Source organism: Pleurodeles waltl, chromosome 9 (assembly GCF_031143425.1).
Source record: "Pleurodeles waltl isolate 20211129_DDA chromosome 9, aPleWal1.hap1.20221129, whole genome shotgun sequence".
NCBI lineage: Eukaryota > Metazoa > Chordata > Amphibia > Caudata > Salamandridae > Pleurodeles > Pleurodeles waltl.
This window is the reverse complement of record NC_090448.1, coordinates 558097194-558117085: the sequence shown is the minus strand read 5'-3', so window position 1 is coordinate 558117085 and position 19892 is coordinate 558097194. Positions and strand designations below refer to the sequence as shown.

The window sequence follows — 19892 nt, the reverse complement described above, 5'->3', positions numbered from 1 at the left end:
ACTCATTGCACCAACCTGGTGTCTACCAACCACGTCCTGTGTAGAAAGTGCCATGTAACCAGACCGATGGCCAGCGGTTACACCATATTTCTAAAATTGTTTCATTTGTTAAGTCACATTTCACGGTCTGGAGCGAAACTGGAGTTTTTGAGCACAAGCAGGTTTAGTAGAGATTTTTGTAAATAATGCACTTGCACCAGCTGCAGGCACCCAGGAAATACTGTATACTTTTGGAGGGTTTATAAAAACGTCTTGTGGTCATAAAGATTAAATAAATATTGGATCTCTTCTGCTATGTCTCAGGTCAGCTCAGAAATATGTGCTGTGTTTGGTTTGACACACTGTGGTATTGCTGGTAGCCATGACGTAGAACTTACTGTTGACAAAGCGTCTGAGTGATGCAAACATGGCTGAACTACAAAAGTGCAGTACACCTGTTTCTCATTTATTAAAGCGGAGTACCTTCCTTCTTTTGTCCCTTTTCCACATATATATGATCTAGGTGCAAACACAAAAAAACTGTCAGCATGACTTGATGTGATCTGTGCAGAATCCCAAATTGAGCCTAGAGATGTACTGTCATAGGAACAGGACAAGCAGGGAAGAATCTCACCCTTACTGTGGAATACTTTTTTGAATTTTTTCATATTCCATGTACTCTTTGTGCAGATTTTATTGATGGGTTGTTTTGGAATTAGAAATTAAATCTGTGAATTGCTATAAATGTAGCTTTATAGCAGCTCTAGGGTATCATTTAAAAGTAGTTTTTACCTTTATAGTTTGTCAAACGTATGATGCATGAAAGGTGTGAGGACTTTACTTTTACCAGAGCTGACTTTGTACTTGAATAAAATAATCACTCTGCTAACATGCTCTTGCCCATGTGGAAAGTTGGGATAAAGGCTTATAAGGACTGGGATGGCCCTATTTGGATTAAGATATGGACTGTCGGGAATTGAGATAGTGACTTTTTGGAACTGAGATGATAGGTAACGAGGCATGTGATATCCATATACCAATCCCTCCTGGGATTGGTATATGGACTGTCAGGGACTGGGGCAAATGTTGTTTCTGATTGGCTTAGCCACTTTGCGAAACAAAGGTTTCAGTATCCAAGAGCAGCACCTTTTGTAACCGCAATAATGGGTAGAGCATTACATGAGGCATTGGAACCTCACCACTTTTGGCTGAGTGTGTTTACCAATGTTGAGAAGGAACATATTAGAGTATTCCTTCATGGTTGTGTGGGCTATAACTAAGTGTAGCTAATTGTGAGATGTTTTGAGGGAGTGTGCAGTGAGCTCTTCGTCCTTAGCTTTGCTGGTCCTCAAGGTATAGGAGGTGTGCTTTGAGAATGATCTTCAATGCACGTTCATGTGGGAGTCTCCTTTGTAAAAGAGACAAAAGTGTATAAAGAAAAGTGTGAAATTTGAGATAGGGCTGAATGATGTGGTAACTCCGTGATGTAGTTACCAACACAGAGTTCATGAATGGTTGTTGCTGGAAAGATTTTGTAAGTGGTGTGGACGCAAAGTGCAGTAAGCAGCCTTGAAAACCACAGTGAGGAATTTTTGCATGGTCCTATTTTTGACAGACTACCTTGAGTTTGGTAGGGGGCATAATTCTAGGAGGAAATCTTGTTACGTTATCCAGGGGAAGAGTTAGTATCATCATAGTCAAACAAGGATACTTGTAAATAGCTACATACATTGGTTACCATGATGTTAATGAGGGACGTTACCTAGAATGGGGAAGTCAGACTATTGTAATAGTATTTGGAACCTTCCTTCTCTGGTAATGAAGATGAATTACTCCAGATGCAAGGTGAATTTAAATAGCATGCAAAGAGAGGATAAGTTTTAACTTTAGAGAGTGAGCAGAGCAGGTTGACGGGGGACTGGGGATCTGGAGCAGAGAATTGAAATAAATAGGTAATAATGAAACATTTAGCATGAGTGGAGTGTCCTACAGTATCAAGTGGTTGAGACCATCACAAATTTGACACTTGGGGTGACAGAAGAAATGTATGAATGAAAGGATGTGCTGAAGGTGAGCAGTTTGTAGAGAAAAGAGGAGGAGATCCATATCAAAGCCACGGGTAATGGCTTCTAGTAGATGTGCCAAGGGATGGGCAAGTGCTTTTTTTGTGCTGGTGATTATAGGTTGTGAGCGCTGGCACTCATTTCTGTGGACCAGAACTTAATTTTCATTATCAGACTTGGACTCAGAGCTAGAGAGAGAAAACTGGATACAAAGTAAAGAATAGAAAGATCAGAAGGTAGTGAGAGAGAGCAGAGCAGAGATGAAAAATGCCTTTTAAGAGTGAGATATAGAGGCAGGAAGTTTAGTATGGGAAAGAAAAATGCATGAGGTGAAACGAAGATGAGGAAGCCATGGGATGCAATAATCATTGTATTCAGAAGCCCAAGTGCCAGGCACCTAAGAAAAACTTTGGACCTCTGCACTTATTTTCTTTTTACAAAATAAGCACTGGCCAAGGCCAAATCACACAAGGAAACTAAAGAATGATTTAGTGGTATGATAAGACAGTCCAGTGCTCTGCAGGTGAAGGCAAGGTTTTCCTCCACCATTGGCTCATTGGCTTTGCCAAATGCTACTGAGAGGTTATGGAGAAAAGAATAGAAGAGAGGTGTTTGTTATTGACCGAAACAATAAAGTTTAATGTATGTGTAAAAGCAATCTCCAGAACAGAAACCAGCATGAACATTTGATAGAAAAAAATGAGCAGGTTATGTGTATAGACATATTGAGTAAGTCATTTATACACTGTTCATTGTTATTCTTTGGTTATGAAAGAGAATGTGAAGGCAGAGTGATAAAAGCACATAGCAATGGATTTGGAGTAGTGGTGTGACTACGACAGACAGATGTTGAGTGGGTAAGTATTGTGGTGAGACACATTCAAAAATGGTCACAGCAATGAAATGAAAGAATGTACAAATGATTCTCCACTGTAATATACACATCAAATATATGTATCTGTACTATAATGCAAAGCAAATAATGAATTAAAAAATATGCATCACCATGAGAAAAGGGCATCACTGCTTCATCTCCCTCCTATTCAGCATTACATCGCCAGACCCCAGAATCAATTGAGGAGAGAGAGAGATCAATTATCCTCACAGGAAGGATGGATGTGCCTGAGATCTGCAAACACTTTCTGTCCCTGGTCCATCTGGTCTCGGCCTCTTATACTTTGAACAAACAAGAGAGGAAAGGTCTAGAACATCCCTCTCACTGCCGAAGTCTATTTATAAAATAAATGCTGATTGCTTAAGGCCTGCTTTGAAAATAATACGTCGGGACTTAGCCACAATCCCAAGGTGCCAATTCAAAACAAAACCGTCCCTGCCGCCTAAGTACTTTCTTATCAACCTAAGCCCTTGGTGGGAAAAACACGAAGAATAAAAACGTGCACATTGTACAATGTGGAAAACTACTTGCAGCTTTTAACGTGGCAGTGGCTAATGCTAAAATAAAGTCAATAGGCAAAATTAAGCTGGTGGTCACTAATATGATGGTGTAGAGCTAGGCTAAATACAACGTGGAGTCAGTGGTCAAAACTCACATATCATTACAGTAATTGGTGTTTGGAATTAAGGAGTTGATAGTATGTCAGGCCCTATGCAAATTGGTGGTGGTTAACAGTAGTAGGACTTGGGAGTAAAATGATTTTGTGACACAAAATCCGACCCTCCGCTCCAGCCCCACCCACACACACGCACACAAAAAACTGATCGAAATGTTTCAAGATTAATATCTAATCTTTTTCTTGAGTGTTAATGAAATATCTACCTAAGAAAAGCCCAATACATTTTCTTTTAAACCTCTCAACTAAGAACTACTTTCCCACATAGTTCTGTATAATAGAATCATTGTTCGTATTTGAAATTGACTAATCATGGTGGTCTGCAGGATCCCAAAAGATTCAAGGCTACACTGTCATTGAAAATCTCCTTATTGGGTTCTGGTCCTTCATCAATGTTAAGGCTCTCTCACAAAATGCAGGCTATGAAGTGAAGACAAGGCCTCAGTTAGATGTACGCATTTGAGGGCAGAAGGGTCCAATTTGAGTTTGACAGACGGAGAGGACTTTACGTCCACCACCCTGCTTTACTCCGCCTGCCAAATTGAGAGGTCACCTTCAACCCAATGGTGAAGACTATGGTTTGTATGATTGGCCATCATGTGGTGGTTCATGCAAAACCATTGAAAAGTTTGCTATGCATCTGTGATTGGTGGTGGACTCTTACACCGCAATTGAAACATTTACATTTTTAAAAAACAACCCCCCAAAGCAGGAGCTTATTTAAAAAAAGTAAAACTCATAGCCTCCACACTGTAGGTGTTAGTGAAAGTAATTATTTTATTTTTACTGTGCCTCACCACCTGGTTTTACATCGGGGTGATGGACAGCCCAAAAAAAAGCCATTCGGCTGACCACTATAAATTGGACGAACAGTCAGCTGGCTTATCTCTGACGCTCAGTACTCTCAGGCCATCAGAGATATATGTCAGAAATGGAGCCAGTGTAGGCTACATCGTCCACATACTGTTGGCCTGCCTAGACCTTAGTTGGGCAGGTAGACCGAGAGTTTGGCAGAGAGAGTATTCGATCACCTTTGCAGTGGAGTACCCTCTCTGAGAAACTCTAAGTCTGGCCCTAAGATTGCAGCATAACTGCTCCAGACACATTGTTTGCACTGAGCTCTAATAGTTGCATGACACATGAAAATCATCACACTAGAGGAATTTGTTTAAAAACAGATGAAAGTCATGTCAGTCTTTTGTGTGAACTTTCTCATAGAGGTGGGAGAGAAGAGTGATGACCTAAATACTGTACTGCATGCTAAGTTATGGATGGCCGGCCATAAATTGACCAGTTTCCTATCATTTCTCTTTTTAAAAAGGGAAAATGCAAATGACAATAAGGCAGAAAAGCAAGTATGAGCCACTGTCTTCTCCAGATTTTTTAAAATATATATATATGTTCGATGGCATGTGTAGCTGCAGATACACATGCTGTGCACTGTTCCTGCCATCTAGTGTTGGGCTCGGAGTGTTACAAGTTGTTTTTCTTTGAAGAAGTCTTTTCGAGTCACGGGACTGAGTGACTCCTCCCTTTCGGCTCCATTGCGCATGGGCGTCGACTCCATCTTAGATTGTTTTCTTTCCGCCATTGGGTTCGGACGTGTTCCTCTTCACTCCGTAATTCGAATCGGGAAAACTTAGAAAATCATCGAAACCCGTCTGTACTGTTTGCGTTCGGGACCGGTTTAGTATTAACACATCGGCACTGACAACAAGACCGTTTCGGCGGCCCTTAGGGGCTTCCGCACCTAACCAAGGCCTGGTCGGCCTGACCACACCCATCGTCAAAGACTCATGGACCGGACCCCCTTCTGTTTCTGTCCGACGTGTCACGCCAAGTATCCTTATACAGACCAGCATCGGGTCTGTAACCTGTGTTTAGTGCCCGAACATGGAGAGGATACGTGTGAGGCCTGCAAAGCGTTTCGATCAAAGAAGACCCTAAGAGATCGACGCACAAGACGGTTACAGATGGCGTCAAAGCCGACACAACACCTCGACGTCGAGGAAGAAGAAACAAGAATATCCTTTCAGGGTTCGGACTCTGATGACTCCGAAAGGATCGCCCATCGATGGCGGCGCCAAAAGTGAGTACACCTGCCTCGTCACACACCCAAGGACAGATAAAAAAAACAAAAGGCCTCGGGGACGCCACTGCTGGAAGGCCATGGCTCGACCCACAGGAAAGGCGGTGACCAAATAACATCGGCACCGAAAAAGGCCAAAATATTGCCGAAGACTTCCGACTCTGGTCGAGAAACCGGCACCGAAAAGAGTCGACATCGAGTGGTCGAGTCGAGCAAACCTCGAAAAAGCCTCTCGGAACCGAGACCGACAGTTTCCAACGGGGTTTCGGTACCGAAAAAAACGGCTTCGGAGCCGAAAAAAACTTCCTACACAGAAGAGCAGGGGCTCTCTCTCTCAACAGCTCAAAGAAAGGCACAGATTCGAGCAGGAACTGGATTTGGAAGAGCTTGACCAAACACAACCAAGGCTACAAATCCAAAAAGACACAGGGAAAATACAAACCATCCTTCCACTCAAGTTCAAAAGAAAACTGGCTTTTCATGAGACTGAGATGCAACCAAAAGCCAAAGTGGTTAGAGAAAAGACACCACCCCCAATCACCGCAGCTGTCACCAGTGGGTACACCAATGGCACAGTCACCCACACATACTGGGATGACACAGGACGATGCAGACCCCTGGGATCTATACGACCCACCAGTTTCGGACAACAGTCCAGAGTGTTATCCAACAAAACCTTCACCTCCAGAGGATAGCACATCCTACACGCAGGTACTGGCCAGAGCAGCCACATTTCACAATGTAACAGTGCAGTCAGAACCAGTGGAGGATGACTTTCTATTTAACACTCTGGCATCCACGCATGCATCGTACAAAGCCTGCCAATGTTACCGGGCATACTTAAACATGCACAACAGGTTTTCCAAGAACCAGTAAAAGGGAGAGCCATCACGCCAAGGGTCGAGAAAAAATATAAAGCACCCCCGTCAGACCCTGTGTTTATTACACAACAGCTCCCTCCGGACTCAGTTGTAGTGGGAGCTGCAAGAGAACGGGAAAATACACAGTAATCAGGGGATGCGCCACCCCCTGATAAGGAAAGCAGTAAGTTAGACGTGGCAGGGAAAAGAGTGGCATCGCAAGCGGCCAATCAGTGGCTTATTGCCAACTCACAAGCCCTCCTTGCCCTCTACGACAGAGCACATTGGGACGAGATGCAGGACATTATCCAACATCTACCAAAGGGCATCAAAAACATGCCCAACAAGTGGTGTAAGAAGGACAGGCCATATCAAAAAACCAGATCCGCTCTGCACTAGACTCTGCTGATACAGCAGCACGGACTGTCAATACAGCAGTCACAATTAGAAGGCATGCATGGCTGCGAAGTTCTGATTTTAAACCAGAGATACAGCAGGTGGTATTGAATATGCCGTTCAATCAACATCAGCTATTCGGGCTGGAGGTGGACACCGCAATAAAAAAAATGAAAAAGGACACGGACACGGCCAAAGCCATGGGCGCGCTCTACTCCTCTCAATACAAGGGAACATTTAGGAAACCACAGTTTAGGGGAGGGTTTAGACACCAACCCTCAGAACCATCCACCTCCCAAACAAAACCCACTTACCAGTCTCAGTACCAGAGAGGGGGGTTTCGTGGTTCCTACAGAGGACAGTTCCCAAGAGGAAGAGGGAAATTTCAGCCTGGAAAGCAAACCCCTAGTAGCAAGCAGTGACTTCAGTGTCACACTTCCCCATCACACATCACCGGTGGGGGGGAGATTAAAAAAATAACACAGCAATTGGACACACATTACCACAGACACATGGGTTCTATCAATTATCCAACATGGTTACTGCATAGAGTTCACAAGATTCCCTCCAGATGTTCCCCCAAGAACGCACAAATGTACATACAACACTTAAACTTATTACAAATAGAGGTCCAAGCACTACTAGCAAAACAAGCCATAGAATTGGTGCCTTATCACCAAAAAGGAACAGGGGCTTACTCCCTGTATTTCCTTATCCCAAAGAAAGACAAAACGTTATAGCCTATTTTAGATCTCAGAACGCTAAATCTATTCATCAAATCAGATCATTTCCACATGGTAACACTACAGGACGTAGTTCCCTTACTAAAACAAGGGGAATACATGGCAACACTGGATCTAAAAGATGCGTATTTTCACATACCCATCCATCCATCTCACAGGAAATACTTCAGGTTTGTAATACAAGGCAAACATTACCAATACAAAGTGTTGCCATTCGGAATAATAACGGCCCCCAGGGTATTTACAAAATGCCTAGCTGTAGTAGCAGCTCATATAAGGAGACATCACATGAACGTATTCCTGTATCTAGACGATTGGCTAATAAAAGCCAACACTCAACAACAATGTCAAATTCACATGCAATATGTATTAGATACTCTACACAAACTAGGGTTTTCTATAAATTACCAAAAAACGCATTTACAACCATCCCAAATACAGCAGTACTTGGGAGCAACAAACAAAAAGCAATTGCCACTCAAGTCCACAAAGAGTTCAATCGTTTCAAAATATAAAATCAAGCATGCAGCCAAACCAACAATACACAGTCAGGTTTGTGATGAAACTACTAGATATGATGTCCTCATGCATAGCTATTGTCCCAAACGCAAGACTACACATGCGGCCCTTACAACAGTGCCTAGCAAGACAATGGACGCAGGCACAGGGTCAACTCCAAGATCTAGTGTTGATAGACCGCCAAACACACTCTTCGCTTCAATGGTGGAACCCTGTAAATTAAAAAAAGGGCGGACTTTTTAAGACCCAGTGCCTCACGCCATTATCACAACAGATGCCTCCATGATTGGGTGGGGAGCACACCTCAACAATCACAGCATACAAGGTCAATTGGACAGTGAACAAAAACAACTTCACATAAATCACTTAAAACTGCTAGCAGTCTTTCTAGCACTAAAAGCCTTTCAGCCCCTTCTAGCCCACAAACACATTCTTGTCAAGACAGACAATATGACAACAATGTATTATCTAAACAAACAGGGGGGGGACACACTCGTCACAGCTGTGTCTCCTAGCACAAAAAATTTGGCATTGGGCAATTCACAACAACATTCGCCTTATAGCACAATATAGACCAGGCATTCACAATCAGTTAGCAGACAATCACAGTCGAGATCACCAGCAAACTCACGAGTGGGAAATGCATCCCCAGATTCTACAAGATTACTTCTACCGCTGGGGGACACCAAACTTAGATCTGTTCGAAAACAAAACGCAAAATGCCAAAACTTCGCATCCAGGTACCCACACCCTCATTCCAAGGGCAATGCTCTAGGGATCAGCTGGTCAGGGATATTTGCTTATGCTTTCCCCCTCTCCCACTCATTCCTTTTCTGGTCAACAAACTGAGTCAAAACAAACTCAAACTAATACTCATAGCACCAACGTGGGCTCGCCAACCGTGGTACACCACACTGTTGGACTTCTCAGTAGTACCTCACATCAAACTCCCAAACAGACCAGATCTGTTAACACAACACAAACAGATCAGACACCCCAATCCAGCATCACTCAACCTAGCAATCTGGTTCCTGAAGTCTTAGAATTTGGATATCTAAACCTTTCAAATTAGTGTATGGACGTCATTAAACAAGCAAGAAAACCCACAACAAGGCATTGTTATGCTAATAAATGGAAAAGGTTTGTTTTCTACTGCCAGGCAAATCAAATTACGCCGCTAGATGCCTCCATACAAAACATTGTAAGTTATTTACTACACTTACAAAAATCAAATCTAGCTTTTTCTTCCATGAAAATCCATCTCACTGCAATATCTGCTTATCTGCAGATTAAACATACTAAATCGCTCTTTAGAATCCCAGTTATTAAAGCCTTTATGGAAGGACTAAAAAGAATCATACCCCCAAGGACACGAACAGTACCTTCGTGGAATCTTAATATTGTTCTAACACGACTCATGGGTCCACCAGTTGAACCCATGCATTCTTGTCAAATCCAATTCTTGACTTGGAAAGTAGCCTTTCTAATGGCCATCACTTCACTAAGAAGAGTTAGCGAAATACAGGCGTTTACTATCCAAGAACCCTTTATACAAATACACAAACATAAAGTGGTTCTCTGTACAAATCCACAACTTTTACCAAAAGTTATATCACCGTTTCATCTAAACCAAACAGTTGAACTCCCAGTCTTCTTTCCTCGACCAGACTCCGTAGCAGAAAGGGCACTCATACATTAGACATAAAAAGAGCGCTAATGTATTACATTGACAGAACAAAAGCATTTCGTAAGACAAAACAATTGTTCGTAGCTTTCCAAAAACCCCATGCAGGTAACCCTATATCCAAACAGGGCATAGCCAGATGGATAGTCAAATGTATTCAGACCTGTTACCTTAAAGCTAAAAGAGAATTACCCATTACACCAAGGGCACACTCCACTAGAAAGAAAGGTGCCACAATGGCTTTTCTCGGTAATATACCAATGACAGAGATTTGTAAGGCAGCCACCTGGTCTACACCCCATACATTTACTAAGCATTACTGTGTAGATGTGTTAGCAACACAACAAGCCACAGTAGGACAGGCTGTATTAAGAACATTATTTCAAACAACTTCAACTCCTACAGGCTGACCACAGCTTTTGGGAGGATTACTGCTTTGTAGTCTATGCACAGCATGTGTATCTGCAGCTACACATGCCATCGAACGGAAAATGTCACTTACCCAGTGTACATCTGTTCGTGACATGTTGCGCTGCAGATTCACATGCGCCCTCCCACCTCCCCGGGAGCCAGTAGCCGTTTTAGTTGCATGTAAATTGTAAATATGTAAATAAATATTCCTTTACTAAACACTATGTACATACATATCTACTCCATTGCATGGGCATCTTTAGTATCCTTACTTTACCAACTCCTACCTCACCCTATGCGGGGAAAACAATCTAAGATGGAGTCGACGCCCATGCGCAATGGAGCCGAAAGGTAGGAGTCACTCGGTCCCAAGACTCAAAGACTTCTTCGAAGAAAAACAACTTATAACACTCCGAGCCCAACACTCGATGGCAGGAACAGTGCACAGCATGTGAATCTGCAGCGCAGCATGCCACGAACAGATGTACACTGGGTAAGTGACATTTTATATATATATATATATATATATATATATATATATATATATATATATATATATATAGATAGATATAGATATAGATAGATATAGATAGATAGATATATATATATATATATATATATATATATATATATATATATATATATATGTTCGATGGCATGTGTAGCTGCAGATACACATGCTGTGCACTGTCCGCCATCTGGTGTTGGGCTCGGAGTGTTAAAAGTTGTTTTTCTTCGAAGAAGTCTTTTCGAGTCACGAGACCGAGGGACTCCTCCCATTTCGAGTCCATTGCGCATGGGCGTCAACTCCATCTTAGATTGTTTTTTTTCCGCCATCGGGTTCGGACGTGTTCCTTTTCGCTCCGTGTTTCGGGTCGGAAAGTTAGTTAGACTCTCGGGGAAAAAAACGTCGGTATTGTTTGCGTTCGGTATCGGGTTAGTTAGAACAAATCGACACCGAATTCTGAAGAGCTCCAGTGGCCCTTCGGGGTTTTTTCGATCCCCCGTCGGGGCCTGGTCGGCCCGGCCACGTGCGACTTCAAGGCTCATGGAACGGACCCCATTCCGCTTCTGCCCAAAATGCCATCACAAGTATCCGTATACGGATCACCATCTGGTCTGTAACTTGTGCTTGTCCCCCGAGCACAAGGAGGATACTTGTGAAGCCTGTCGAGCGTTTCGGTCGAGGAAGACGCTGAGAGACCGAAGAGCCAGGAGACTACAAATGGCGTCCACGCCGACAGGTCAAGATCGCTTCGAGGAGGAAGAAGAAGAAGCTTTCTCCATCCGCGAGTCGGATTCTGAAGAACTCGACGCCGAAGAACACACCAAACCGTGAGTAAGACGTCAAAAATCAAGACTCACGAGAAGTCCACAAAAGCCCAGGGGACGCCACCGCCAACAGGCCATGGCTTAACCCGAAAACTAGGTGACCGATCCAAGGCACCGAAAAAGGGCATGCTGGTGTCGAAGTCATCCGACTCCGGTCGAGATACCGCCACACAGCAACCTCGGAGCCGAGACTGCGGCTCCGAGAAACTTCGGCACAGAGACAGCGGCAGCGAAGAATTTCGGCACCGAGACACCACGCCGAAAACAAAGAAGGTTTCTTCGGAGCCTAAAAAGACTTCCGAAAAGGTTTCGGTTCCGAAACAGCCAGCCTCGGAGCCGAAAACTAGTTCCTGTACAGAGGAACAAGGATTAACCTCCCAATTACACAGATTTGGAGAGGAGCTTCAAGCTGTAGAACCTGACTACACGCAAAGAAGGCTTCATATTCATGAGGACACAGGGAAGATAACCACTCTTCCCCCAATCAAAATAAAAAGGAAACTTGCCTTTCAACAAAAGGACAAGCAACCACAAGCAAAGGTGGCAAGGAAAACAACCCCACCACCGTCTCCACCACCATCAATACATGCATCACCAGCAACAACTCCACCACTGATGCACTCACCAGCTCATACCACAATGAGTCAAGGTGATCCCGATGCATGGGACCTCTACGATGCTCCAGTGTCTGACAATAGCCCAGTCTCTTATCCTACAAAACCGTCACCACCTGAGGACAGTACATCCTATACACAGGTGGTCGCAAGGGCAGCCGAGTTTCACAATGTCTCCTTACATTCGGAACCAATTGAGGATGACTTTCTCTTTAACACCCTATCCTCCACCCATAGCCAGTATCAATGCCTTCCCATGCTCCCAGGAATGCTAAGACATTCAAAACAAATTTTTCAGGATCCAGTTAAAGGCAGAGCCATAACTCCAAGGGTGGAGAAAAAATATAAGCCACCGCCCACAGATCCAATATATATTACAACACAACTAACACCAGACTCAGTAGTTGTGGGGGCAGCTCGTAAGAGAGCCAACTCTCATACCTCAGGCGACGCACCACCTCCAGACAAGGAGAGCCGCAAATTTGATGCTGTGGAAAAAGGGTTGCAGCACAAGCAGCAAATCAGTGGCGTATTGCCAATTCACAAGCACTTTTGGCAAGATACGACAGGGCTCACTGGGATGAAATGCAACATTTCATCGAACACTTACCCAAGGAGTTCCAAAAAAGAGCGCAACAGGTGGTGGAAGAGGGACAAAGTATCTCAAATAATCAGATACGGTCTTCCATGGATGCAGCAGATACAGCTGCAAGGACAATAAACACTGCAGTCACAATACGAAGGCACGCATGGCTGCGCACTTCTGGGTTCAAACCGGAAATCCAGCAGGCTGTGCTCAATATGCCGTTTAATGAACAGCAATTGTTTGGACCGGAGGTAGACACTGCCATCGAAAAACTCAAAAAGGACACCGATACAGAAAGCCATGGGCGCACTCTACTCCCCGCAGAGCAGAGGCACATTTCGGAAAAACACCTTTTAGGGGAGGGTTTCGAGGTCAACCCACAGAAACCACAACCTCACAAACAAGGCCTACCTACCAGGGTCAATATCAAAGGGGAGGTTTTCGGGGGCAATTTAGAGGGGGTCAATTCCCAAAAAATAGAGGAAAATTCCAAGGCCCCAAAACCCCTCATAATAAGCAGTGACTCACAAGTCACACACCCCCATCACATAACACCTGTGGGGGAAGACTAAGCCAATTTTACAAACTTTGGGAGGAAATAACAACAGACACTTGGGTCTTAGCAATTATCCAGCATGGTCATTGCATAGAATTTCGCCAATTCCCTCCAAACGTCCCACCGAAAACACACAATATGTCAAAACAACATATAGATCTTCTAGGACTAGAAGTTCAAGCATTGCTACAAAAGGACGCAATAGAATTAGTTCCAATCCAACAGAAAAACACAGGAGTTTACTCGCTGTACTTTCTAATACCCAAAAAGGACAAAACTCAGACCAATACTAGATCTCAAAACACTAAATACCTACATCAAATCAGACCACTTTCACATGGTCACATTACAAGACGTAATCCCACTGCTCAAACAGCAAGACTACATGACAACATTAGACCTAAAAGATGCGTATTTCCATATACCAATACATCCTTCACACAGGAAATACCTAAGGTTTGTATTCCAAGGAATACATTACCAATTCAAAGTGTTGCCATTCGGAATAACAACTGCACCAAGAGTTTTTACAAAATGCCTGGCAGTAGTAGCTGCACATATCAGAAGGCAACAAATACATGTGTTCCCGTACTTAGACGACTGGTTAATCAAAACCAACACGCTAAGACAATGCTCACAGCACACAAACTACGTCATACAGACCCTTCACAGGCTAGGTTTCTCGATCAACTACACGAAGTCACACCTTTTGCCGTGTCAAACACAGCAATACTTAGGAGCGACAATCAACACAGCAAAAGGGATTGCCACTCCAAGTCCACAAAGGGTTCAAACATTTCACAAAGTAATACAAGCCATGTATCCAACACAAAAGATACAAGTCAAAATGGTAATGAAACTCCTAGGCATGATGTCTTCATGCATAGCCATTGTCCCAAACGCAAGATTGCACATGCGGCCCTTACAACAGTGCCTAGCATCACAATGGTCACAAGCACAGGGTCAACTTCTAGATCTGGTGTTGATAGACCGCCAAACATACATCTCGCTTCTATGGTGGAACAGTACAAATTTAAACAGAGGGCGGCCTTTCCAAGACCCAGTGCCACAATACGTCATAACGACGGATGCTTCCATGACAGGGTGGGGAGCACACCTCAATCAACACAGCATCCAAGGACAATGGGACATACATCAGAGGCAGTTTCACATAAATCACTTAGAACTGTTAGCAGTATTTCTAGCGCTGAAAGCATTTCAACCCGTAATAACCCAAAAATACATTCTTGTCAAAACAGACAACATGACAACAATGTATTATCTAAACAAACAAGGAGGGACACACTTGACACAGTTGTGCCTCCTAACACAAAAAATATGGCATTGGGCGATTCACAACCACATTCGCCTAATAGCACAATTTATTCCAGGGATTCAGAACCAGTTGGCAGACAATCTCTCTCGAGATCACCAACAAACCCACGAATGGGAAATTCACCCCCAAATACTAAACAATTACTTTCAAATTTGGGGAACACCTCAAATAGATCTATTTGCAACAAAAGAAAACTCAAAATGCCAAAACTTCGCATCCAGGTACCCACAAGATCAATCCCAAGCGATGCTCTATGGATGAACTGGTCAGGGATATTTGCGTACGCTTTTCCCCCTCTCCCTCTCCTTCCATATCTAGTAAACAGGTTGAGTCAAAACAAACTCAAACTCATACTAATAGCACCAACATGGGCAAGGCAACCTTGGTACACAACACTACTAGACCTTTCACTAGTACCTCATGTCAAACTACCCAACAGACCAGATCTGTTAACACAACACAAACAACAGATCCGACATCCAAATCCAACATCGTTGAATCTAGCAATTTGGCTCCTGAAATCCTAGAATTCGGGCACTTAGACCTCACACAGGAATGTATGGAGGTCATAAAACAAGCTAGAAAACCTACCACTAGACACTGCTATGCAAATAAGTGGAAAAGATTTGTTTATTACTGCCATAATAATCAAATTCAACCTTTACACGCATCTGCAAAAGAAATAGTAGGATACTTACTACATTTGCAAAAATCTAACCTAGCTTTCTCTTCCATTAAAATACATCTTACGGCAATTTCTGCTTAACTACAAATTACGCACTCAATTTCATTGTTTAGGATACCAGTCATAAAGGCGTTTATGGAAGGCCTAAAGAGAATTATACCACCAAGAACAGCACCAGTTCCTTCATGGAACCTCAACATTGTCCTAACACGACTCATGGGTCCACCTTTTGAGCCCATGCACTCTTGTGAAATGCAATACTTAACGTGGAAAGTTGCATTTTTAATTGCCATCACATCTCTAAGAAGAGTGAGTGAGATTCAAGCATTTACCATTCAAGAACCATTTATTCAAATACACAAAAATAAAGTAGTTCTACGGACCAATCCTAAATTTTTACCAAAAGTAATCTCACCGTTCCACCTAAATCAAACGGTAGAATTACCAGTGTTCTTCCCACAACCAGATTCGGTAGCCGAAAGAGCACTACATACATTAGACATCAAAAGAGCACTAATGTACTACATTGACAGAACAAAACTAATTCGAAAGACAAAACAATTATTTATCGCCTTTCAAAAACCTCATACAGGAAATCCAATTTCAAAACAAGGCATTGCTAGATGGATAGTTAAGTGCATTCAAACCTGCTATCTTAAAGCTAAAAGAGAACTGCCTATTACACCAAAGGCACACTCAACCAGAAAGAAAGGTGCTACCATGGCCTTTCTAGGAAATATTCCAATGAACGAAATATGTAAGGCAGCAACATGGTCTACGCCTCATACATTTACCAAGCACTACTGTGTAGATGTGCTAACTGCACAACAAGCAACAGTAGGTCAAGCTGTATTAGGAACATTATTTCAAACTACTTCAACTCCTACAGGCTGAACCACCGCTTTTGGGGAGATAACTGCTTACTAGTCTATGCACAGCATGTGTATCTGCAGCTACACATGCCATCGAACGGAAAATGTCACTTACCCAGTGTACATCTGTTCGTGGCATTAGTCGCTGCAGATTCACATGCGCCCACCCGCCTCCCCGGGAGCCTGTAGCCGTTTAGAAGTAGATCTTAAACATTTGTAAATATATTACTTAAAACTTTATTATGTACATACGCACTCACTCCATTGCATGGGCACTATTACTAGCATACACAACTCCTACCTCACCCTCTGCGGGCAAAACAATCTAAGATGGAGTCGACGCCCATGCGCAATGGACTCGAAATGGGAGGAGTCCCTCGGTCTCGTGACTCGAAAAGACTTCTTCGAAGAAAAACAACTTGTAACACTCCGAGCCCAACACCAGATGGCGGACTGGGCACAGCATGTGAATCTGCAGCGACTAATGCCACGAACAGATGTACACTGGGTAAGTGACATTTTCCATATATATATATATATATATATATATATACATATATATATATATATATATATATATATATATATATATATACATATATATATATATATATATATAATGTTTTCTAATTAAGTATTTTAATGACACAAGTAGAAAACAAATGCTGCCAATACAAGGGCATTTTTTTGCTTTATATTATGTTTTTCTCTCTTCCTGAATCCTTCACATGGGTGGAACTATTCAGCGTTTATGAACTTATTCAACAATCCCTTTTTGTGTGAAAGAGTTGTATGCGCTCCTGATGGCTAATGCTTCACCATATTAGCCGATTGGGTAGGTCAGTAGGTTAATACCTGTTGTAGAAAGCTTTCCAGATCCCATGTTGACTCACAGAATGAATTCACTGAGTCTTTCATCTTTAAGAGGTATAGAAAAGAAGACCAAGTATTATTGAGGTGGTTCAGTCCTTTGGCAACACCATGGCCCTCCACCAGCTGTATTGTGCTCTCTACAGTTTGAGATATTATTTAATATTTGTCGCTCACCCTGACTTCTTTTTCCAGGTAATGGAGTCCTTTGAACAAGCGGAGCGGAAGTTAAAGCCAAAGCCGGAACTCATGTTCTCAGATGTGTATGCCACAATGCCTTCTCACATCCAAAAGCAGCAGGAGTCTCTCTTTCGGCACCTTAAGATCTATGGCGAACACTACCCTCTGGACCTTTACGAAAAATAACCTTTCATCCTGCTCCCCCCTCTGTCATCCCAGAATGTAAATTGTCGTCAGTCTGGACTTTCTGTAACTCTTAACTTTTCCAGAGGTCAGCTGATGCAGTCTGCACAGTTGGTGACTAAAGGAACAATGTATTCCGAACTGAGTTGGTAGGGTGAAATCCATTCTCGTCTCATGCATATGGAACACAAATAATGGGTGAGGGAGTTGATGGAAGACCTTCCTGTACTTCAACAATTACTGGTCGAAAATTTGTGTTTGGGTGTTACACGATTGAACCATCTCCTCTATGGGGCAAAATTCTTATAATCTATTATACTTAATTAAGTGCATCTGACTTTTTCATGAGATACCGGTTCTTTAAGATCACTGTTTTGATGGAAAGTGAGTACAAGTCAGCCGCAAATGGCAGCATTGACACCAGTGCTCTGAGCTATCTGATGGAGCTGGAGAGGATTTCACTCAATAATCAACAGTATTCATTTCCAGTGAGCAACACCTTGGCATTTTTAGAGAAAGTAGTCAGTAGATGTTCATGTATTTGGGTTAAAGACCATGTACACTGGTATTTCCACATTGTGGGCTGTCTACTAATGGGAACTAAGTAACTGCTATGGAACTACAGCTGAGCACATTTCATAAAGCTGTGTAAAGAGGGATAGCTCTGTTGCTGAAGCACAATATTTTGCCATCTGTATAATACCAGGTACACAGGCGTAGTGGTAGCTGACTGACCTCAGCAGTAGTTTGGCTACCTCAAACCTCCTAGCTGGTACTACATACAGTAGAGCTCTACGGGCTAAAGTATGAAAGCTTATCTTTCACATCGAAAATGAGTAGATTCTAGCATCTTAACGTCTCCTAGGTGGTGTGTAGACAAATGCCTGAAGACCTGTAGATCGAAGTGTCCGACTGCTCAAGAGTAAATGTGGACATTGAATGGATTTGGACATTAGTTTCTCCTTAAAAAGGGCCACAATGACTTCACAGAAGAGTTTGACACTGATAAACAGCTTTTCAGTTTTTAGCTTGACCTTTGCTTGTGAAGAGATGTCACAATCGTGTCCTTCCACTGCTGTTACCTCCTAAAATACAAAGTGTCAGAGGGTCATAACGCTGACATTTACTTATCCACATATCCTCCATATGAGCGAACACTCATGCTTTAGGTTGCTAGATTTCCCAGCAAGCCTAATCGAAGAGCACTCTGACCATCGAGGTAGTTGTCTTTTGTGATTTGGTATTAAGGCTGTTACATATTTATTTCCCAAGGGTAACCTTGACTCAATCATCAATATTTCTAGTTTTAGTGTGTTACTGAGGGCTTATGCTGTGGGACGTACAGGGTTCATGGTAATTTAAAGTACGCAATGCTTTGCGTTGAGGCAGAAAGAATGGCACACCCCCATCTAGTGAAACTTGAGCAGAGAAATGCCCCTAAGGCCTTTATTTCTTTTTGCTGTGGTGTTGCATTAAGTGTTCTTTATTATGGCTTGGAGCTATGCTTTTCAACTTTCTCATGGCTCTCCTTGGTAGATGATCAAACTTGAGGCCAGTGCTGCAGAATTCACATAGCATTATACTCCCACCTCGTGGGCTTAGTAACTTCAGCATTGTTTTAATTAGCCAGTTTTTTAATCAAGCGATTAGGTATTTATTTATGGGTTTGTTTAATTTTGTCATGCAATAATCTCTGTTCATGATTTCAGAATCTAGTACAGCAAAGGTGTTTGCCAGCAGTAATTGTGGTACTTCAGGACTGACCAGAACAATTTGCCACATGAACAAAGCAAACTCTGTAAGCTTTACCCCGTCCTAGGGGTTGGCTGTACCACGCAAGTTGAACCTTTGAAGTACATAATAGAAGCATTTCTTCTCCACGGATCACCGAAGCTCCTGTACCTGTAGCATTCATCAGTGTCTACGTCTAGATGTCCTTGCTGTCATTATGCTGAGCAGTGCACAGAGATGTTGTATCATGGGTCTTTGAGATACATGGGAACTATACCAGAATAGGTTACATTCCTGTGAAATAATCTGGTTGCGGGACACCAATAAAAGCTGCTTGATTTGCTTCTTTGTCAACCTATTATTATACAAGTACAAATGTTAGTCCTCCCTTCTCCTTGTGTTTAAGTTGCTTGAGATTTCTTTGAACATCTTCCTTGATGACCTTGTTTTCATACCGTTGTTAAGATTTCAGCTTCAGGAGAAATGCACGATATCCTACTATACTTATTATATGGGCATTTGTACAACAGTTTGGTGCACTGTCTATGGCCCCATAATGCTGTCAGATTTTGGACACCCTTTCAGTTTGGTGGTACATACTAACTGGAGTTACAGTGGTGTGTTGACATTAT

General features: G+C 42.7%; 1 protein-coding gene across 1 annotated transcript in view; it reads left to right on the top strand.

Moving 5' to 3' along the window:
* The window catches only part of BCKDHA (branched chain keto acid dehydrogenase E1 subunit alpha), a 99606-nt gene extending 80004 nt beyond the window's left edge, over positions 1-19602 (top strand). The window contains exon 9 of the mRNA XM_069207519.1: positions 17362-19602. Coding sequence (XP_069063620.1) covers positions 17362-17532 — 171 coding nt within the window. The 3' untranslated portion in view covers positions 17533-19602. The remainder of the gene's footprint in view (positions 1-17361) is intronic.
* The last annotated feature ends 290 nt before the right edge of the window (positions 19603-19892 follow it).